The 24298-nt window shown below is 43.4% G+C and overlaps 1 protein-coding gene across 1 annotated transcript in view; it reads left to right on the top strand.

Annotated features, from left to right (window-relative positions):
- Positions 1 to 9047: 9047 nt before the first annotated feature.
- Positions 9048 to 24298, top strand: part of IFNLR1 (interferon lambda receptor 1) — a 47949-nt gene continuing 32698 nt past the window's right edge. Inside the window, exon 1 of the mRNA XM_089665190.1 lies at positions 9048 to 9180. Within this exon, the coding sequence (XP_089521316.1) occupies positions 9120 to 9180 (61 nt within the window). The 5' untranslated portion in view covers positions 9048 to 9119. The remainder of the gene's footprint in view (positions 9181 to 24298) is intronic.

A 24298-nucleotide genomic window follows, 5' to 3' on the forward strand; every position in this document is an offset into this window, starting at 1 on the left:
ATGAAATGTTGAGTTTACCTATTCTTTAAACACAAACACTTATCCATGCCGAACATTTTTTTTTTATGCCAGCACATCTGGCTGCCCCCAGCAGTCTATGGGAAGGTTTAGAACTTTCCACTGCTGCTGTACTGCCAGATCCTGCTTCTTGGGAATGTATGACATTTTGTGTTCTTTCAGGGATGTTCTTACCTGGAAATGTTAACACTGCCTATTGCACTTGTGCACTACTACATCTGTAGGATGCCAAAGAGTAAAACCAAGTGCTGGGATAGTGCAAATCCATTGTGCAAGGGCTTGCAGCGTCTCTGACTTCCCAATGGTTGAATGGAAAAAGATGCAAGCAGCAGAAAAAGCTCAAAAGACAATGGCAGTGGTGACTGCAGAGAGATGAAGGAAAGTGTAGAGGTATGATTGCTAATACATTGCAAATTCAATTGATGTGTATGTAAATCATACCAATAAGCAAATATCATCTATTAGTTATTCTGTTAAAAATACCTATGACAGCATTTTGTCATTCTGTTCAAGTGCCAACAAACCTGTTGATCCTGCTAATAATTGCCCTCGCTACCTCTGTTTCACTATTACATTGTTTCCAGCTATCTTTCAGCTGTCTTTGTGGATTACCAAACACCCCCTCCCCTTCCCATTGTTGGATGACAACACTGATTCTTTATATATCCAATATGGTAATTGTGGGTTATCACTCTAGGACAGGAGCAGGGGCGGACTGACAACTCATGGGGCCCCCGGGCAATAGGGGATCATGGGGCCCCTGTGTCCTTGCCCAAACTCAAAAAAGCCTATGAAAAAGGTACCAGGGGCATCTCATGGGGCCCTCTACTGACCCCGGGCCCTCGGGCAGTGCCCGAGTTTCCAAATGGTCAGTCCGCCCCTGGACAGGAGTCTCTAAACTCTCTAAACCAGTATTTCTCAACCTTTCTTCAGTCAAGCCACCCTTTAAAATTATGGATAATCTCAAGGTACCCCAATCTGGCTAAATGGTTAGCACTTCTACCTGGCAGTACTAGGATCGTTGGTTTGAATCCCAACCACGGCACCACCTACCTGGAGTTTGCATGTTCTCCCAGTGCCTGTGTGGGTTTCCTCCGGGTACTCCAGTTTCCTCCCACACTCCAAAGACATGCTGGTAGGTTAATTGGCTCTTTTCTAAATTGTCCCTAGTATGTGTATGTATGAATGTGAGTTAGGGACCTTAGATTGTACACCCCTGGAGGGTTAGGGACTGATGTGAATGTACAATATATATGTAAAAGTGCTGCGTAAACTGACAGCGCTATATAAGTACCTGAAATAAATAAATAAGGCACCCCAATCTAAAATGTAGAAAACTATTTTACACACATCCTGTACACCAACGTTAGAGGTGATTTATTCTTCCAAAGCAAATACACCTTTGCACACTGGTAATGACTAGTATTCCAGTGTATCTCTCTCATTTTCTCTTCCTCACTCTGCTAATGAGACCCCAGTGCTGATGGAGAGGGGATGACAAGGATGATGTGCATGCACCCCACATCCTCCTTATCAACTGATGATGTCATTGGTTGTTAAGTTAAGTTGTTGATCCACCTGCTGGGCTTGTATACAGTTTTGGGGCATTTTGCCAAGGCACCCCTGAAGAAGCCTGAAGGCACCCCAGGGTGCCTGGGCACCCTGGTTGAGAAAGGCTGCTCTAAACAAAGGGCCACTTTACTGTCTTTCAGAATTCAGGGGGGGCTGGACTGTGGCCATGGGGAGTAGAACAGACCCAGACATCAGTGGGAATAATCCATGCCCCTTCTTTGAGTCTTTGGGAGGAATTGAGCCCCATCATCGGTGTCATTGGGCCCCAATGTTGATGTCATTTTGAGGAATTGAGCCTCATAATTGGTGTCAGTGGATGAAACCTAAGGGCTGGATAAAAGCAATCAAAGGGCCGCATCCGTCCTCCGGGCCGCAATTTGGAGATCACTGCGCTAGGACAATCAGTTTGTTAGTGGAAGGTCCAGCAGGAAATATAAAGGTATAAAAACCTAATACAACTGCCACATCTAAGGGTGAATAAGCTGCAACATATTAATTTGGTATTTTTGGGTTTAGATTTGCTTTAAGTTGGTCATAATGTATGCTGTGTTCCTACCTCACCCCCAGCTTTCGGTTATGCTTTAATACCTTTTGTTATAAACTTCAGTCATTGCTGGCTTGTTCTGCTGACTACTAGAGAGAGGACACTTCAAAAACAGAAGCTTGTGCAATCTGTGTTACCAAACAAAATGCACCTATCCAGTTCTAGATCCACTAAAACTTGGATCAGGTTCATATTTTTTTCACTGGTAAATATATGCTCTGTCGCAACACAAAATGCGTAGTGTTGAAAAAGAAAAAAAAAATCAATCTTTTGGAAGTAGAGAAATTTTCATTATAAATTGGAAGAACCAGATACAGGAAGAATTGAATATAATTTATTCATTGCAAAACAACACTAGCACAGGGCCTACATATGCTACAACCCTGGCTAAATATTATTATTTTTTTATTACACAGGATTTATACAGCACCAACAGTTTGCGCAGCACTTTAAAAATGAATGAAGATATACATTACAGTTACAATACAATTTGGTACAAGAGGAAACAGAGGGCAACAGACACCAACTAAAATTACTAGACTGTTGGGTCACCTTGGTTTGTTCCCTTCACATGTACCTGAATACAGACATTTGGTAAATTATTATTATTATACAGGATTTATATAGCGCCAAACAGTTTGCACAATGTTTGCTCTACAATGTGAAGGCAAACAGTACAGTTACAATACAAATGAATACAGGAGGAATCAGAGGGCCCTGCTTGTTAGAGCTTACAATCTAAAAGGGGAGATAGTCGAACAGATTGGGGTAGGGAATTCCATAGGATGGGAGAGGCTCGGGAGAAGTCCTGCAGGTGAGTATGGCAGGAAGTGACAAGGGAGCCAGAGAGCCGGAGGCCTTGGGAGGAACAAAGAGTGCGATTTGGTTGGTATTTTGAGACTAGTTTAGTGATGTAGCTAGTGTTGTGGATGGCTTTGGAAGTTGTTAGTATTCTGAACATAATTTGTTGGGTGAGTGGCAGCCAATGGAGGGAATGGCAGAGAGGGGTAGCAGATGCTGAACGGTTGGTAAGTTGGATGAGTCTAGCAGCAGCATTCATAATGGACTGGAGAGGGGATAGCCTATGAAAAGGTAAGTCAATGGAGGAGGGAGTTGCAGTAGTCGAGGCAAGAGATAAACAGGGAGTGAATTAGGAGCTTTGTGGTGTCATTGGTTAGGAAGGGGCATATTTTGGAGATGTTGCGGAGATTGAGATGGGAAGGTTTGGAAAATGATTGGATGTGAGGCCAAAAGGAGAGTTCAAAGTCCAGGATCACACCTAGCACCCTGGCATGGGTTGATGGTTGTACCATTGATTTTGACAGAGAAGTCAGGGGAAGGGGCACATGGAGGAGAAAATTGTAGGAGCTCGGTTTTGGATAGATATTTATTTATTTGTGTTTATTTATTTATTACAGGTACTTATATAGCACTGTCAATTGTATGCAGCGCTTTACATATACAGTATATTGTACATTCTCATCAGTCCTTTACCCTCAAGCAGCATACAATCTAAGGTTCTTAACTCACATTCATACATTAATTAACCTACTAGTATGTCATGTGTGGGAGTAAATTGGAGTACCCAGAGGAAACCCACGCAGGCACAGGGAGAACATACAAGTAGTGCCGTGATTGGGATTTAAACCAACGACCCTTCTGCTGCCTGGTGAAAGTGCTAATCACTTAGCCACTGTGCTGTCCCATCTTTGAAGCTTTTGACTATATTTCATTGCTGACTTTGCTGATATTTGTTACTCTATAAATGCAGCATTCTATGATGTCACCTTTTTTATATCAATATTATTATTATTGTTGCTATTAATGATAATAATCAAAATAATGTTATTAATAACCCTTTAATACTCAAAAACAAGAAAATGAAATATTAATATATGCATTAAAACTTGTCAACAAATAATGTATATTTATGTAAGTTTCCTGTTAAGTCTATTGTGCTGCATAAACTGCCATTGAAGGCAAAAAAAGTAGCAAAATTAGGCCCCTCTCACACATGGCGGATTCTGTGTGGGATCCTTTCTGATCAGGATGGGATCAGCTCACCAATCTGCTGATTGGAGCAGAGTGGGCAGATGACACATTTGTGTCCCTTCAGTTTCTGCAAAGTGGACTTGGACAGAGCCCGCTCTGCTCTATGGGCGGCCAGGAGTAAACTGACTCCACTGTCCATTTACACCCTCCGATCCGCCTAAATGGAAGAGGACGAATCCCCTCCTGTCTTTTGTTAGTGGACTGCATCAGACATATTATTTTTTTTTTCAATGGCATCATTGTTCGGAGGCTTTTGGGGTTTTATCCCTGCTCTGTGTAGATCCACATTGATGTGATCAGTTTTGAGCTGAGCTGAAAATTGGTCTTGTTCCTGTGGCTTTGCTGGCTAGAAATGGTATTAATCAACCTGAATGTGCTGACTGATAAACTCACATTAGGGCAGCGTTGTCACCTTTAAAATGGAAGTTCATTGGTAGCAGGATCAATAGGTCTTAAAAGAGACTAAAAAACTAAGGACAAAAAGCAATAGCCCTGGAAATTAGGAGTATGTTAATGTAAAGAAGTATTATAAGGATTGCTTGACTAGAACTAGAAAATGGCACCATAAAAGTAGAAAATTTTAGCTTGAAACCACCACTTGCTGTAGCTGATACTAGTATGGATGTGTGCATGTGAAATCCTCAGTCAATGCCGATGCTCAGGCCATGCCCGCTGACATGGTTCGAGACCCCTATGATTAATCCCCAGTGGGTGGGGCGAAACATGTCAGAGGGCATGGCCTGAGCAGTGGCATTGGCTGAGGATTTCACATGCACACATCCATACTAGCATCGGCTAAGGTGTGTGGCAGTTTCAAGCTAAAATGTTCATTGGATGAGTTTTTCTTAGGCTAGCATCCCTATTATCCTGAGTGCTAATGGGGCTCTACATCTCAGCCTGGATTGGCACCACCAAGTACTTTCGGCCTTATTGTGGAAAAAATTAGAAAATGGTACATTACCATTTGCTATTTTCTAATTTTACAGCATTACTCAGACATAAACTTTGAATATCTTCTGTCCTGAAAATGTCTTGAACATTTTAATCATGGAATTTCTATAAAAATTCTTTACAATAATAATTTTTTAAATTGATAAAAGTATATTTAATAGTATGAATTTTTTTTTTTAAAGTAATGCCAAAGCACTTCTGGCCATACTTTACCTGTGGGTCACTGGAGTGCACTTATTTCCAGTCCAGGCTTTGCAGGGATCCCGACAATAATGTCAGGATCTGCCCAGATTCCTGACCAGCAGCTGGCTCAGTATCTAAGGGCACTGCTGAGAGCCTGAGCCAGCTGCTTCCTCCCCTTCACAGACCAGCAATCCAGTGAACACTGAAGGGGCAATACAGAGAGCTGGTGATTGACAGTAACCAGCTCTGTGCTTGTTGAAGACCGGGAACTGAGTGATCAGCGGTCTTTGATCACTCAGTTCTCGGTCTTAGAGGTGGCAAGGGATACCACCTAGGTGATTATGAGTGTTCTTTTTTTTTTCTAAACCCATGCTTCTCTTTTAAGTATATAAGAGAAAAGTGACTGCATTATGTAATGTTTATTTATGAAGATTGTTTATTTCTTTTTCAATATGATACTGTTGCTTTGTATTTAACCACTTGCCCTCCAGAGGATTTACCCCCCTTCCTGACCAGGCCATTTTTTGCGATACGGCTCTGCGTTACTTTAACTGGCAATTGCGCCGTCATGCAGCACCCAAATTAAATTTATGTCCTTTTTTTCCCACAAATGGAGCTTTCTTTTGGGTTTATTTGATCACCTCTGCGTTTTTAATTTTTTTGCCCTATAAACAAAAAAAGACTGACAATTTTGAAAAAAAACAATATTTTTTACTTTTTGCTGTAAAACATATCCAGTAAAAAATTAAAAAAATCTGATTTCAGCATAAATGTAGGCCAAAATGTATTCTGCTACATGTCTTTGCTAAAAAAAATCCCAATACATGTAAATTACTTGGTTTACGTGAAAGTTATAGCAAATGGCGATAGATATATACTGGAATTTAAAAAAAAAAAAAGTAATGGCGGCGATCAGCGACTTATAGCGGGACTGAGGCGGGCATTCGGACACTGGAGGGGAACTGACTTGGTGTCACTGACATCCCCAGTGACACCAATACAGTGATTAGTGCTAATAAGAAGCACTGACACTCTACTAATGACGCTGGGCAGGAAGGGGATACCACGTGGGGTGATCAAAGGGTTAACTGTGTGTGTTTTGTGTGTGCTTTACTGTGTAAGCACGCTGCTTTGTATGGCTTTGCTATGCAGAGCCATACAAAGCAGCATGCAGGAGCTGACAGGGCAGAGATCTGTATTGTTTACATACAGATCTGTCCCCCATCAGTGATACTCGGCGATCGCGGCTTATGCTGGTGGGAATCACCTGAAGCTGCCAATGGTGGCCCAGAAATACAAAGTTACGTATATATACGTGATTTTGTGCAGCCCTGCCACCCTGTAACAGTAGTTCTGCTATAGGCCAGTTGTGAAGCGGTTATATTACAGTAGGAGTAGGTTATTCCTTAATCTCTGTTTGGTTAAAGTAAAACTAAAGCCAATTTGTTTCATTTGGGGTAGCATAAGGGAGGGTTATAACCCTTGTCAGTTTTTAATTATGCATTCTGTATCTCATTGTGGAGATTTCCCCTCACTTCCTGTCCCATAGCCAAACAGGAAGTGATAGGAAATCCCTCCAAAGTGCTTGTTACAGGGTCACCAGAACTGGGGTCCCGTTTTGAAGATTTCTCCTCTATTCCTGATTTGGGGACAACCAAAAAAAGTGGGATTTTCCTTTGCTTTCACTGATAACAGTAACCAGGACAAATATTTATTTATTTCAGGTACATATATATAGTGCTGTCAATTTAAGCAGTGCTTTACATATATATTGTACATTCACATCAATCCCTAACCCTCAAGGGGCATACAATCTAAGGGACTTAACTTACATTCATACATACAAATACTAGGGCCAATTTAGAGAGGATCCAATTTACCTCCCAGCAAGTCTTTGGAGTGTGGGAGGAAACCGGAGTACCCGGAGGAAACCCACACAGGCACAACATGCAAACTCCAGGCAGGTGGTGCTGTGATTGGAATTCAAACCAACACCCCTTGTACTGCGCGGCAGAAGAGCTAACCATTTAGCCACTGTACTGCCATATCAAATAGAGAGGTGTCTCCCTAACGGGGACACAGATAGCAATAAACACTGACAAGTGTTTTCATCCCTCTCCACTCTATCCAAAATGAAAAAAAAAATTGTTTTGCCTTTGCTTATACTTTAACTAGTTGCTGACCGCAGATAGCCGAATGACGGCTGCACTGTGGCTGGCCAGTTCTGGGGGGCGCGCATCCGGCGATCTCCAAGATCGCTGTGTCCTACGGACACAGCTGATCAAGTGATGCGGTAAAAGGCCAATCACAGCGGCCTTTTACCACGTGATCAGCCGTGTCCAATGACACGCTGATCACCGGGATATGCAATTGCCGGTTCTCAGCTGCACTTTCCTCACGCTGTCAGAGTGTAAGAAAAGTACTGCTGAGAAACGGCAGATGTCAGAGCAGGGATCGGCACCGATCATCAGGGCCCTGATGATCGGTGCTCAGAAGTGTCACCCACCATTTCGGCCCACAAGTGCCCAGCAGTGCCACCTACCTGTGCCCAGCAGTGCCCACCAGTGCCACCCATCAGTGCAGCCCAACAGTGCCGCCAGTCAATGCTGCCCAGCAGTAACGCCAGTCAGTGCCCAACAGTTGCGCCAGTCAGTGCCCAGCAGTGCCGCCAGTCATTGCCGCCTATCAGTGCTGACTATCAGTGCCAACTCATCAGTGCCATCTATGAGTGCCACCTATCAGTGCTGCCTATCAGTGTCGCCTATCTGTGCCGCCTCATTAGTGCTGCCTATCAGTGCCGCCTATCAGTGCTGCCTATCAGTGCCCATCAGTGCTGCCTATCAGTGCAGCCTCATCAACGCACATCAGTGAAGGAGAAAAGTTACCTGTTTGCAAAATTGTATAACAGAAACAAAGAAACTTTTTTTTTTTCAAATGTGTTGCTCTTTTTTTGTTTATAGCGCAAAAAGTAAAACACCCAGCGGCAAATACCACCAAAAGAAACCTCTATTTGTGAGAAAAAAAATTATAAAAATTTCATATGGGTACAATGTTGCATGACCGTGCAATTTTCATTCAAAGTGCGACAGCGCTGAAAGCTGAAAATTGGCCTGGTAAGGAAGGGGTGTAAGTGCAAGTGGTTAAATATGTTTTTTTTTTCATTCAGATTTTATTTTGTAAACATTTTAAACAAGCACACAAAATACAAATACCTAAGACAAAAAAACACATAGATCATAAATACAAACAAACTAAAATGGGAAAAAAAGAAGAATGGGAAAAAACCCTAAGAAAAGTTTAATTTTCATTTATAAAATTATAAATATTGCAGGAAAGAAGAATTCATAATAAATAAATATCTGTTGAATTAGACTGTAAGCTCCAAGGAGCAGGGCCCTCCTAACCCTCTTGTATTGAACTGTATTGTTGCTGTATTGTCTCCTGTTATATTGTAAAGTGCTGAGCACACTGTTGGCGCCATATAAATCCTGTATAATAATAATAATTGGCTGCATTGTAAAAATAAAAATGATAAAAGAGCATGTAGCTGGTTACAGCTCATAAATCACTATGAAGCAGTCAGCGAATGACTCTGTAGGGGACCTTGTTAGCCTGACAGGAAAGGGTTAGATAGATATATATATATAAGTATACACCCAGGGGAACTTCCCAGATAGGCGTGTTAGTGTGTTACGTGTTACAGTGAGCTCAGGTGCAGCGAGGTAACCTAGCAAGTCAGGAAGTCCATCACGAAACATCTGAAGAATATGGTCTCACAGAAGACGATTGTAATGTAGCCATGCGAACCTCGCAAGAATGGACTCTTTTGGTCCTGTTGGGGATTCTGGATTTTGTAGCAGGTATGTTACTTTATTTAAGTGCAAAGGTTTTAGGGATCCATTAACATACAATGCCGGGAGGTCAGCCCTGGGTGGACTATGTGGCTGTACAAGCACACTGTAACAACAAAGAAGGAAACAGATACAAGCACAAAAAAGAGTATTAGACGTAGTTGTGCAAATATGTCATGACTGTGAAAACTAGAAGGTGTGAGAGTGAAACTAGAATAGAGAGTATACGTAGCAGGCGTGCTTTATCCAGTCAGAGGGGAACACTGACAGCAGGCTTAGGTAAAAAAAATGTTGTCATGAGAAAGTCACCGTAGTTGGGAGAGTGACATTTAAGTAAACATACAGTAACTATAATGGATTTAAACAATGCAAAAAGATTCCATATAAGACTGATACACATGAGTGCAGTTCTTGGCTTGTCTTCCTGAAATCTCAGGGTTGCCATTCCTATTCTGTTTTGGGTAAAAATACTAACACATCAAATGTTTACCAATACGCCCCATTAAACATGTACGGTATATTAGTCTACTTTCAATCCATGACTGGTAATATTTTACAATTTATGTTAACTTGCAGCCACTTTAGAGTACTGATAAAGAACAAAAGTGAAAATTTCCCATCTCAACTTGCCAACCAGCCTGCAAACAAACCGAATAAGCCTGTCTAACAGTATGCGTTAAAAACAGGGGTTTAGTTAGCACACATTTGCAAATACGTGCGTAAGCTATAGAGCCTCGTCACGGCACCCCAAAATACTGCAGTTCTTAACTCTACAAATTTTGAAAGCCCCCATAGTAGAGGCACATGTATTTAATGGATAGACCAAGGGCAGGTGGACCTGAGGGAGCCCACTTCTCCTTAAAGGTGCACATGCGTCGCCCTTCCATGTGCTCCTTGCTGTGAAGGCCAGTTATAGACTGGGGTAGTGGCCATTTTTTGTACTGTTGAATTGTTGGCTGCCATTGTGCTACACACCTTTAAGAAGGGGTGGGCTCCCTCAGGTCCACCTGTCCTCAGTCTATCCATTAAGTACATGTGCCTCTACTATGGGGGCTCTCAAAATTTGTAGAGTTAGGAACTACAGACTATCGGGGTGCCGTGACAAGGCTCTGCAGCTTACGCATGTATTTACAAATGTGTGCTAACTAAACCCCTGTTTTTAATGCATACTGCTAGGTTAATTTGGTTTGTTTGCAGGCTGGTTGGCAAGTTGAGCTGGGAATTTTTCTCTTTTGTTCTTTGACATGCGTCGCCTGTCCATGTGCTCCTTGCTGTGAAGACCAGTTATGGACTGGGGCAGTGGCCATTTTTTGTACTATTGAATTGTTAGTGAGGGGGTGCACTGGACACCTTGGCTGCCGTTGTGCTACATGCTGGGTGTCCAGTGTGCTCCTGTACCTTTAAGGAGGGGTGGGCTCCCTCAGGTTCACCTGCCCTCAGTCTATCCATTAAATACATGTGCCTCTACTATGGGGGCTCTCAAAATGTGTAGAGTTAGGAACTACAGAATACCAGGGTGCCGTGACGAGGTTCTGCAGCTTACGCATGTATTTGCAAATGTGTGCTAACTAAACCCCTGTTTTTAACGCATACTGTTAGACAGGCTAATTCGGTTTGTTTGCAGGCTGGTTGGCGCGATGAGCTTGGAATTTTTCTGTTTTTTTGTTTGACATGCGTCGCCTGTCCATGTGCTCCTTGCTGTGAAGACCAGTTATGGACTGGGGCAGTGGCCATTTTTTGTACTTTAGAGTACTGCACAACACAATATGCGCAGTCCATTAATGTGTTACCACGCATTGTATTTGTGCTTTTTGAATGGGATGCCAAAGCACAAGAACAGAATAAAAAAGAGATATGCAGTATTTGACACTGCAATGCTAGTGCACATACTGCACCCCAAAAGTGTGTTTCTGCCCTTAAAGGATAAGTTCACCTTTCTGAACATGTTACATACAGTACTACACCCATATTTAGGGTGTTACATGTTCAGCATCAGACCCAGGGCCACTGTTAGATATCATGGGGCCCCGTACAGCCTACCTGACAGAGCCCCCCCACCGCCAGAGAAAATATCAAAATAATATTTATGGTAAAAATACACTAAAAATGTTATTAATGTACACAATCCCAATAAAATTCCTGTTAAATCTAAATGATAAAACTGTACTGAGTTAAATAAAACCCTGTGTGTAATTGAGGTCTTGAGGCTCATTCACATGGGTGCTGTGGTCTGTATCGTGTGAATCTGTGTTTTTTTTTTGTGGCTGGAGCTGCTTGAAGCCGTTTGTAGGCAGCCTATGTTACACTATGGAAATGGTGCAGGTCCTAAAAGGACATGCATGTGGGTGCAGGTGTACAGCCCTGAACACAGACAGTGAGCATTCAGGACCACTTCCCCACACCTCTCAGATTAAAACCTGTGTTCATACAGCTGCTGTGATCCCATAGCATACCAGGTGGGTCCAGCCACATGAACAACCCACTCATTCATGCTGTACAGGCCAGAGGACCTGTGTGAATGTGTGGCATTTTTGACAGTTGGTGCGTTCCAGTGCATTTTTGATGCGTTTTATCACATTGCAGTACAGTTCTGTGCAGAAAAAATGCAGCCTGTTCTACTTTTTTTCTCTGCAATCAGAACGCACTGGAAATGCAAGCACTAATGGGAACTATGACACTGACAACCATATAACCTACTTTCTGTGTGTTTTGGATGCAGGAAGAAAGCAACTGAAATGCATGTAGTGATATATGGATTTGCAGAGGGAACAGGTGATGACAGGGGGGATCAGCAGTCTGGGGGAGAGGACTCAGCTACATAGAGATCATATAGCTGTACTGGGAGAAGATAAAAGACAACTACAGGAATGGAATAGAGCTTGTTGGCTGTGACTGTGTCAGGGAGGCAGGGGATCTGGGAGAGAACAGGGAAAATATATAAGCTGGGCAGGCAGGAGACAGGATAGATCGGCCAGAAGGAGGAATACAGGAGTGAAGGACTGCAGGGAGATACCGCGGCACATTCAGAGAGAAACATCAGAGTGTGATTGCAGAGATGGGTCAAACTTGTGGAGCAGAGCAGGAGCGCAGCTAACATTCCCAACAATGAGCGGCTGTGTGATAGAATGACAGGAGGCTAACAATGGAATTTAGCAGCTGCAGATGGGTTGTCAGCTGCCCCCCCCCCTCTGCAGCTTATGGGTCCAGGCCCCTACAGGAGGCCCGGGGGTATCCCCTTATCAGCGGCCCTGATCAGACCCCTCTCCCCCCTCCCCTGTGGCAGCGAGCTGGGGCTCTTCTCCCCATACTCACTTCCACAATTCAAATAGAGCATAGCCGTACAGGGCTCTGCCCACTAGGCACCGTCACTGATTCACAGATTTTAGTTCTCAATGAACTACCCCAGTGCTTTTGAGCGCTGTGTTAGTTCATTGATTCTTCCTGTCAGTGTAAAACTGCCTGCCCATACAATGTATGGTCAGACAGCCTACACTGACAGTCTGCAGGATGCCTGCATGGCACCAGCGATCTGCCAATTGCTGGTGCAATGCTTTCCAGGCTTCTAAAACAAAAAATAGTAAATGCACATTTTTTTACCGGAAATTTTTTTGTTAAAAAGATGAACGTATCCTTTAAACCACGTGTCAACACACACACACCTTGTCTCAGCAGTTGGCAGCAGAGAGGAGGACAGAATGCGCCTCTTGCAGATCCTGTACCCCTCTATGGATCCCCTGGTCTTAGCATTCAGCAGACTCTGGTAATTGACTCCAGCCCTCCTCTGGTCCTCCTCCAGACCCTGGACCTTCTGCTTTCCAGCTCCACCCCCAGCTTCTTCCAGGCAGCAGCACAAGGTGTAAGAGGGGTGCACTGTAACACTGTGATGTAAGGGAGGGTGGGGGACTCCTGACCTCTGATGGTGGTGGGGGGGGGGGTGCTCTGGACATCTAGCCTCACAGATACATTTTCTTCTATGTGGTTTGCCATGAAGTTTAGTTTGACACCCCTGTATTGACCTGTATGTAAAGGCCAAACTTTTTTTTTAATCAGTGTTACACAGGGTAGAATTTATGGGAAAGTTTAATATCCATATCGGGTTATTTTTAATGGCTCTTTCCCACTAGAATTACCTACACTTCCTGGAGACAACAACTAATGAATTTGGGAAGTAAAGCCAACTATTGTGCAGTTAAAGGCAAATCTCTAAAACTCACTCAAGGACCAGTATACCAAATCTATGTAGTATTTCATGCAAACTATTCTATTCAAAATGTTTATATGAATGTCCCAATATCTGTTCTTTATGGGATATTTGATTATAAGAGCTCCTTAATCCTTTAGCTGCCAGAGCTATTTTTGCATTTTTTGCATTGTACTCCTGCCACCACTGTCCTGGTGCTCCGGGGCCTCCTAAAATGTGAAAGATAGTTTAGAAATTAGGCACGTAATTTATGCCCCTGGAGTGCCTGAAGGTGCTCCTTAGCTTTTTAGACACCTCTATGTGGCTAGCCTGTGGAAAAGTCTCACACGTGTTATCCTCATACTCGGAAGGAATAGCAGCAAATGTTTTGGGGTGTAATTATAAGTATGCCTATGCTGTGTGTGAGAAATAACGCGTTAAATTGGTTCTAAAGCCTTAGGGTTTTTTTACCTTAACCACTTCCCACCCGGCCAATAGGAAAATGACGGCCAATGAGGGACTCTCGTCGATCCGGGTGGCCGTCATATGTCGTCCCTCCCAAATTGCGCCTTGCGCGTGCCCGCAGGGCCGCACTGTGGCAAGATCTGTCACCAGCTGTGTACCTCGTACACATAGTTCCATCCCCACCACCACCTCTGTAACATGTTTCACCCAATGGGCTTAATCATACAAAATTGTCTTGAAGGGAGTAAGGTGACAGATGTGAATTTTGCACTGAACGCACACTTGCCCTGTACTTGTTTTATCTTGATCATGCTATTAAACAGAACAACTGCTTGGAACAATTCTTTATCAGTCTAACTTTGAAAAGTTTCACGTCATCTTGAAATGCAAGATACAGTATTTTGTTATGTGTGTTCTGAGGTTTGCCAAACCTGTTTCTGTGGTTGTTTATATAATTTATGCACCTGAAAATAGGTCTGTACATTTTAGACGTCACAAGAATGCAAGTTCAGGCCTTCCCAGAGGCAGGAGAGTCACCTGTCTCAGGCATTGTGGTGGAGAGGGTGCAGCTGGCATAGAAGCCTATTGTCCCCTGCACTCTGCAAGACCAGACTGTCAAAATATACATTAGTCCTTCTGACTGTGTAAAATGGCTCTCCCAGTGAAATCAATGGGGCTTCACTAGCTGTGATACTTCCACTGTTCAGTCCATGCCACGTATTTTTGTCATCTCTACTGGGTTTCCATTTAAGATCATTGGAGGAGTGTGTCTGTCTTCATGGTAGTGGACTATTTGTGTAATATATGGCCCCTGTAGGGAACATCATACAAAGAAGGACAAGACCAAAGGGTCCTTTTTCATGGAGGTCTTTTTGGTATATATATATCACTGTGACCGCACCAAGATACTTTTTCTCCTTTTCTCATATTTTGAGCAGATTTATTTTGACTTTCCTGGGCGGTGTGATTTTCAGGCTATTCAATTTTGCTATATTGGAAGTAGCCCTTAATCTTTTATATTGCCTTGAATGCAGCCCCTCTTTTCTCCCCTGAAGTGTTCAGGTGAAACACGTTGGGATTCCACTCAGTTACAGCAGCTCTTTTCTGGATTATCCCTAACATAGCTACATAAATAGGGAACATTGATTTTTCACTGTTCCCTGGCTGGGGGGTGTCTGATTTAATACATAAGGATATACCTGGCTGTAAAAGAGCATATTGGGGCTAGGTGTTAATGTTTGCATATATCATTATTTTGATATGAATTTCTGATGGTTTAAGATATAAACCAGGGCTAGGACAAAGGGTGGGCATAAGGCACAGATGCCCTGGGCGCAGAGGTCATATGTGAGGAAAGAGGGGCACTGGATGGTGGTGCCGATCATCATACTGTCTGCAGCACATCAGGCTGCACACTGAGGGCCATGGTCTTTCAGGAAGTCCAGGACCTAAAATGCTCACTACAGTGTGCTGCACTAGAGGCAACATGCTTCTCCAGAATCCTATCCTACACTCTGCCCACTCTCCCAGATTCCTTGCAGTAGATCCTGTGACCAGTTGCAGAGTTGTGAGCTGACAGCTACTGTATACTGTAATGCATCGGGGTTAGATGGTGCTGTATGAATAATGAGTTATGACGCCTGTATATAATTAGGGCACAGTGCCTCCAGCCGTTACGGCAAAATAACTAAATAAATAATATTAAATAATACAGACACCTTGATAAAATATACCGCCACAATGTAATTTTCTTGAATTCTTGGGAAATTGATGTGATTTTATCATTTGAGAGCAAACATTACATACTCTAGTTACATAGTTAGTCTGACTGAAAAAAGACAAAAGTCCATCCAGTTAAAAAAAAAAAAAAGTTATAATCCTACACCCACAGTTGAAGGCAAAAAACCCAGCAAAGCATGATTTAATTTGCTTCTGCAGGGGAAAAAATTCCTTCCTGATCCCCCGAGAGGAATTCGGATATTCTTTGAATCAACTTTACTTATAAATGTTAGTAACCAGTTATATTCTGTGTATCCAAGAAATAATCCAGGCCTTTTTTAAAGCAATCCACTGAGCTGGCCAGAACCAACTTTTGAGGGAGTCTATTCCACATTTTCACAGCTCTTACTGTGAAGAAGAAACCTTTCTGTATTTAGAGATTAAATTTATTTTCCTCCAGATGTAATGAGTGCCCCCTTGTCCTCTGTGATGACCTCAAGGTGAATAACTCTACACCGAGTTCACTATATGAACCACTGATGTATTTATACATGTTGATCATATCCCCCCTTAATCTCCTCTTCTCAAGAGAGAATAAATTCAGTTCCTCTAATCTTTTCTCATAGCTGAGCTCCTCCATGCCTCTTATCAGTTTGGTTGCCCTTCTCTGTACTTTCTCCAGTTCCCCAATGTTCTTTTTGTGAATTGGTGCCCAAAATTTAACTGTATATTCCAGATGAGGTCTTACTAATGATTTGTACAGGGGTAAAATGATATCTCTCTCTGGAATCTATACCTCTTTTAATACAAGAGAGGATTTAGAAACCACAGCTTGGCATTGCATGCCATTATTAAGCTTGTGATCTACCAGAACTCCCAGAGCCTTCACCACCATTGATTCCCCCAGTTATACTCCCCCTAGTATGTATGATGCATGCATATTCTTAGCCCCAAGTGCATAACCTTACATTTATCAACATTAAATCTCATTTCTCCTTCACTGATGTGCGTTGATGAGGCCACACCGATAGGCAGCACTGATGGGCACTTATAGGCAGCACTGATGGGCACTGATGAGGTGGCACAGATAGGCAGCACTGATGGGCACTGATAGGCTGCACTGATGAGGTGGTACTGATGAGGCGGCACTGGTGGGCATTGATGAGGAGGCACTGATGATGCTGCACTGATAGGTGGCACTGACAAGTGGAACTGACGGGCGGCGCTGACTGACAGCTCTGGCTGGCAGCACTGACTGATGGCACTGACTGGAGGCACTGCTGGGCACTGATAGGTGGCAGTGATGGGCAGCACTGATGGGCAGCACTGCTGGGGTGGCACTGATGGGTGGCACTGCTTGGGGCACTGATGGACGGCACTGCTGGGGGGCACTGCTGGGCACTGGTGGTTGACACTGCTGGGCACTGGTGGTTGACACTGCTGGGCACTGGTGGGTGGCACTGCTGGGCGGCACTGCAGGGCACTAATCATCAGGGCACTGATGATCAGTGACGGTCTCCTCTGTGACAGCTGCCAGTTATCGGCAGTACTGCAGTGCTGCTGATAACCAGCAACTGTATTTACTCCTGGATACAGCTGATCATGTGGTATAATGCCGCTGTGATTGGCCTTTTACCTCATCACATGATCAGCTTTGTCTGTAGGACACAGCAATCATGTAGCTAGTTGGGTGTGCGCCCGTGGGGGCACGCAGGAGGGTGCGTTCTGGGAGGACGTCATATGATGCCCTTCCAGAGCTGCATAACCATGCTGTAGCCATCATTTGGCTATAGCGTGGTTGCTAAGTAGTTAATCCACTACTAGAGTCAAATTGATACCTATTTCTTTTGGCTGAACTGTCCCTTAGCTCACCTCACAATGTTTGTTCTTACTAATTCCTGTATGGCTCTTCTCATGCCCAGAAACAATGAGAGTAAATGGACACCAGAAATCTTAAACGACATAGTCATGCGCTGGAGCGATTGTGGCGTAAAACGAAATCCCAGCAAGGATTCACTCGATATAAATCTGCTTTCTTAACATACAATTCCTCCCTTCATGCTGCCAAACAAGCCTACTTTGTCACTCTTACTAATACCTTGTCATCCAGTCCTCGTTGTCTCTTCTCTACTTTTAACTCTCTACTTTCTCCACCTCCACCTCCACCCAGTACCTCACTCACTGCTCATGAGATTGCAAATCATTTCAAAAACAAGATTGACGCAATTCGTAGGGGCATCACCACTGCACAGACATCCATCCCACTTAGCATACCTTATACTAAACCTCCCTCAACACTTTCCTCTTTTGACCTTGCTACTACCGAAGAGGTCACTAAAGTTTTCTCAGAAGCCCATCTCACTACCTGCCCCCTGGATCCCGTCCCCTCACAACTACTACGGTCACCCTCTTCTTCCATCCTATGCTCCCTCACTCACATCTTCAATCTTTCCCTCTCTACTGGTGCCTTCCCCTCTCCTTTAAAGCATGCGCACATCACTTTCATTCTTAAAAAGCCCTCCCTGGACCCCACCAACCTGAACAACTTAAGACCCATCTCCCTGCTGCCATTTACCGCTAAACTCCTAGAACGCTTAGTCTACAATCGCCTGAGCTCCCACCTCACCGACAACAACTTTCTTGACCCTTTACAGTCTAGCTTTCGCTCACTACACTCCACTGAACCTGTCCTACTAAAACTCACTAATGATCTACTAACAGCCAATGGCCACTACTCCGTACTCTTACTACTTGACCTCTCTGCAGCTTTTGATACCGTTGACCATCCCCTCCTCCTCAAAAAACTCCACTCTCTTGGTCTCAGAGACTCTGCTCTCTCCTGGTTCTCCTCCTGACTATTGCAGCGCTCCTTCAGCGTTAGCTATAATGCTGCCTCCTCCTCTTCACTCCCTCTTTTTGTAGGGGTCCCTCAAGGTTCTGTCCTTGGACCCCTTCTCTTCTCCATCTACACCTCCTCCCTTGGTCACCTGATAAACTCCCATGGCTTTAAGTACCATCTCTATGCTGATGACATACAAATCTATCTTTCTACCCCTCACCTCACCCCTCCAGTCTCCTCTCGCATTACTAACCTACTTAGCAACATATTGGCATTGATGTCACTCCACTTCCTCAAACTCAATCTTTCCAAAACTGAGCTCTTAGTATTCCCCCCAGCCCGTGCCCCCTCCCCTGACTTCTCCATCAAGCTCAATAACACAATCATCATTCCCTCCCCTCATGCCAGGGTACGAGGTGTAATCCTAGACTCCCATCTGTTCTTTCACCCCCAAATTCAATCACTGTCCAAATCTTGTAGACTTCACCTCCGCAACATCTCCAAGATACGCCCGTTCCTAACCACGGAAACCACTAAGCAACTTATTCACTCCCTTGTTATATCTCGCCTTGACTATTGCAACTCCCTCCTCATTGGCCTACCTAATCGCAGTCTATCCCCTCTTCAGTCTATAATGAATGCTAGAATGCTATCCACCTTATAACCATTTTGTATCTGCCACCCCTCTTCGCCAATCCCTCCACTGGCTTCCCATTGTCCAACAGATAAAATTCAAAACATTAACAATAACGTATAAAGCCATTTATAACTCTGCCCCAAATTACATCAACGATCTTGTCTCTAAATATCACCCAAACCGTACTCTCCGCTCCTCGCAAGACCTCCTGCTCTCTAGCTCCCTTGTCTCCTCCTCCCATGCTTGTCTCCAGGACTTTTCCAGAGCTTCCCCCATCCTCTGGAACTCTCTACCACAGTTTATCAGACTATCGCCTACTCTGCTCACTTTTAGGCGATCTCTGAAAACCTATCTCTTCAAGGAAGCCTATCCTGCCCTCAGCTAATAATGGAATCTTCTACTCTTCCAACCAGTCCATCCCCACAGTTACTACCTTTTGTACCACTAGCCCCTCCCTCCTAGATTGTAAGCTCCAAGGAGCAGGGCCCTCCTTTCCCTCTTGTATTGAACTGTATTGTTGCTGTATTGTCTCCCGTTATATTGTAAAGCGCTGAGCAAACTGTTGGCGCTATATATATATCCTATATAATTATAATAATATAATAATATGCAAACATGGAAGAGTTGCTTGTATTGTCCTTTTAGTTACTTGTTGGTGCTTTGCAAATGTGAGCCAATTCTCTCTTGCCATATGTTTTATTTCTCTTACAATCCAGGTACATTTATGATGTGTCTTCACAATGAACATTTATGACATCTGGAAGTCTTTTGGTCAACACGGGCCAGTTTATCCCTGGTCAGGGCTGTGTGAAACCATTGTCTCTTTTTATCAATTCTGAGCGCTGAATAGGACATTCAGACTCAGTCAACATAGAGTTTGGCTAACATTATCTTGTCTTTGTGTGGCCACCTGGTTGGTCAACAATTGTTAGTGTCTGTTGTTTAAATGATCATTGTTTAGGGGACTTGGGAAAGTACCTGTGTATTTGAAGTGACTCACTGGGCTTATACTTTTATATCAGATAGCGAATGAATTATTATCATTATTTTTTATAAGACAATGCCACAGAAGTGGATATACAACAGTGTGGATGGATATGTGGTCGGCAGTGTCACTCTCCACTCTGCCCCTGCTCTCCGGAGGCACACTGCTTAGTTCAGGTTGTGAGTGAGAGCAGGCACCGGACCACAATCTGCCAGTGCCAGGTGAACTTTAGATGTGGGCTGCCTCATGAGAAGATGGATTAAATCCCACTGATAATCATTCTTACCTAAATACATCAGCTCCTCCAGTTGTGCCCCCCCCCCCCTTCCCATGAGAAATGTTTCTCCCAGGCTCCCTCACCCTCCACTGACATCTTTAGTTGACCATCTTGCCCCCTCCTGGCCACTTTGCCACCCTATTGACAGCACATTGCTCTCTTACTGCCCTGCTTTACTTCCACTGACAGACATCCCTCTGCAGCCAATGCACTTCCATCCTGGCTGCCTCCCCCTCCTCACTATAGGCTCAATCACACTAGTGGCAAGGATGCTCGGATCACTTTTCAGAGACATTTGACAGGTAGTGAAGAAGCAATATCTTGCCTCCTTACTGCCTGCTTAACCTGAAAATGCCACACCACTGCACCAGAACTGCATGCACTGCATTCAGTTGCAGAGCGATTGTAGAGCTGCCCCATTCATTTAAATAGGTTATATGGGTGTTAGTGCCCACCAAATATGATGGGGGTATAACCACTTTTGCAGCCACAAGGCAGAGCTGTGGTATGTGTACACTCACTAAGCTGCCTTTTCAGGTACTAGGGTAGTGGTTGGGGGGGCATTAAAAACAGGGTTCCACCACAGGGTTGTACCATCTCTCAACTGCAAGTGTGAAAAAGCCCTAATATACATCCTTCCTTGGTCACCTCATCCCATCTCTCTATATATGTCACACATACCTCCCCAGTTGCCTTAATCTCTTCTCACTGACAGACATCCCTCCCTGGCCACCTCATCCCAGTTCTCAGTATTTGCCACAAGACCACTGACACACATCCCTTCACATTGCCCCAACCACCCTCTTGCCGACAGTCATGCCTCCGTGGCTACCTCACCACCCCCCTATTACATTATTCCTAATGACAGTCATCCCCCTCCACCTGCCTCACTTCACCACACCTGCTAACAGGTATCCCTTCCCGGGGAAAGCAAGGGGCCCAGTTTGCCATCTTTGCCCTTGGCACTGGATGACCCTGTCCCGGCACTGTTTAGAGCTGGCATGTTCACACATGTGGCCTGTTTACACACTGTGTTATCTCAAGGAGAGCAATTATCCCTTATAGTTCTTGTCTTGGGACTACAGAATAAGTTTTAGAAAACGTTTTAGTAAAAGAAAACTAGGTAGGGCTGACACCACTCCCTCTACAAAAATTCTATGTGCTGTCATCCCACATTAAATATTAAAGGGCTGAGTGCATTTTTGGAACATCATCGTTTTCTTAAAGGGATAAAAGATGGTTGATGTGCATGTAATGCTGAGATGCACTGTATATTTTCTGTTCCCTGACATACACTTTAACCACCCTATGTATACCCTTTCATACTTAGGCTTCAGTTTTCAGTTTTGTGATACTTTTAATTTTTTTTTTAGACAAATAGAGCTATATTTATATATATATATATATATATATATATATATATATAAAAAAAAGATAACCATTTTGAAAAAAAAAAAGAAATTCTGGTAAAATGAAAATGCAAGGACAATGTGAATGCCCCCAAAGTGGCCTCTTTCGGATAGTAGACACATAGAGCTTGGCAATGGTGCACAAGTGGGATTCACCGCTGACACAGAATGTAAACAAAATAGCCAAAATTAAAGAAAAAAATAAACACGTGCAGTTACCCCCCCCCCCCAATCCATATCATCCCTTTAAGCCTGGTATGGATTTGTGGGGCTCACACCAGATATAAAAAAAAACCAGCGTAAGGTCCCCCCCCAAAATCCATATTAGACCCTTATCTGAGCATGCAGACCAGTGAGCCAGGAAGAGGGGGGAGGGGGGAAGACGAGCAAGACAGACCTTGCACAAGAATGGACATCTTTTGGTACGACAAAGGTTGTGAGCTGCATTGTCCTATGAAAAAAAAAATTATATATTGTTTTTAACAATAGTAAAACATTTATCAAGATACTAATAAACATGAATAAGAGCAAGATAACAATAACAGCACCACACTGCACTGCATTTCCAGCAAATGTTTAACAATCAGAATTGATTGTGTATGAAATCATACAATCAACCAACATATTTTATTTGCTCACATAACAATCAACTTTGTGCGTCCACCCTTATAAAAAAAAACCTGAAGAAAATGTACCCATCTGGGTGTTCACCAAACTTCAAAAGATCAGGTAATGATTACTAATAATAAAAGATACATCTGTATATATTTTTAAATACATTGACCTGTGAGTCAGCATCCATGAATGTCAGTTGAGCAAGGGTTATAATAGCACACTGATGGGATAGATATACTGTAAGCTTCCTAAACTGTGGCTGCAATGAGATTGTCATGGAAGTTGTAATTCATCTATACAGACACAATTTGTAGCACATTTGTAAACTCATTCTTGATGGTTAAGAATTTTAGTAGGATTTTAAAAATGCTTTTCTTGTCCTTTAAAGATCTACAGCTACTTTCATGTACATATATAAATATATGCAAAATGTACATTTTATTCTCAATGCACTAGCAAAAATATGGAGACTGGCGCAGCATGTATTCTTCAGTAATTATCTACATAAGGTGTGCGTAGGACATTTTTCAGCCCATCCTTTCTTTATTGTAGCAACATAAAGTGTATGCAGGAGTTACCAAGAAAACTTTTACATCACAGGAAACCCTGCTCTCTTATAGAATACAGACAGACTGTGCATACTTTAATTGAATCCCATCCACAACTGAGTTTCAGATTCCTGGAACAGTAAAATTGAAAATTGTAGACAAATATATACTCTAATTTGCCTTTCTTGACTCATCTCCCTGGCAGTAAACACAAGATTGAGCTCTAACTCTGTGCTCCAGTAGGAAGCCATACAAAAAAGTTGAATCCCACCCATCTGACCCCTATTCAGTAGTTAAAGTGGAGTTCCAGCTGAAAAAAAAGTCAGCAGCTACAAAAACTGTAGCTGCTGACTTTTAAAATACAGCCACTTACTGGTCCCTTGGTCCAGTGGTGTCCTCATCACCGCTGGTTTCACCAGCCATCTTCTCTCCATGGCGCCAGCATCTTTAGTGTGGGCACCCAGCTGTGACAGCTTGCGGCTTCACAGCTGGCCGCCCACTGTGCATGCGCAAGATGCACTGTGGTTTGTGAATGGGCCCCTTAGTCTTCTGGGACCTGTCACGTGTCCCAGAAGACTACGGAGGGAGGACAACTTCTGCTTCCGATCGCCTAGGCGATCGCAGCAGAAGTGGGAGCAGGTACCTGTCAAATTTGGGTACCCGCTCCCCGCCTGCTCACCAAAGGTGCCAATCCTTAATGGGGAGTGAGGGACAAAGCATTAAAGCGGAACTTCCCCTTTTGGGTTGAACTCCGCTTTAATTGCTATACTATGTTGAATGGGAAGTATGCTGTCATGGAGATAATTCAGAAAAGTATAATTGTACACAAATTATGTATTTGTCTACAATTTTCCATTTTTTGACCTCTTATGCCAGCATACACATTGGAAATAACTAGCCAAGACCAGGTGGGTTGCCAGAAAAAATACTTTTTTTTCATGTGCTTTACAGTGACTAGCATTCTCTTTCCAACTGTGTTAAAGAGGCAGGCTTCACACAATGAGACATAAAATGTGTTTAGAGATGATCCTGTTCTCATCTTGTAAACTGTCTTTGGTGAAAATTTGTTGATCTTGGTGTGAATAGAGGTAACTGTAGAGTGTTTATGCTTTGAATGCATTCATATATTCTTTCCACCAGAAGCATTGTTTAGGGTAGAGTTTGTTTTTAATAGGTATACAATACCTTTGTTTTTAATATGAATTATACGTCTTTAATATTTATTTACAAATAAAAATAACCAGTCATTTCTGTGAGGCCTGTAGGGCATTGTGGTTATGCTACTGGGTGACCTGCATAAATGGTGTCTAGAACGGGATCTTGAACATCTCCGCACACTGTGGTGCTTGCTAGGTCTTGCTGGGTATCTTACTCTGGATGCTTTATTCCTCTCTTGAGGCCCACCTTGAGTGGAAATTTGACCTGACAGAGCTCAACAGACAGATCTACACAT

The sequence above is a fragment of the Staurois parvus genome, unplaced genomic scaffold (assembly GCF_062004578.1).
Source record: "Staurois parvus isolate SC_StPar_1 unplaced genomic scaffold, SC_StPar_1.0 ptg002140l, whole genome shotgun sequence".
NCBI lineage: Eukaryota > Metazoa > Chordata > Amphibia > Anura > Ranidae > Staurois > Staurois parvus.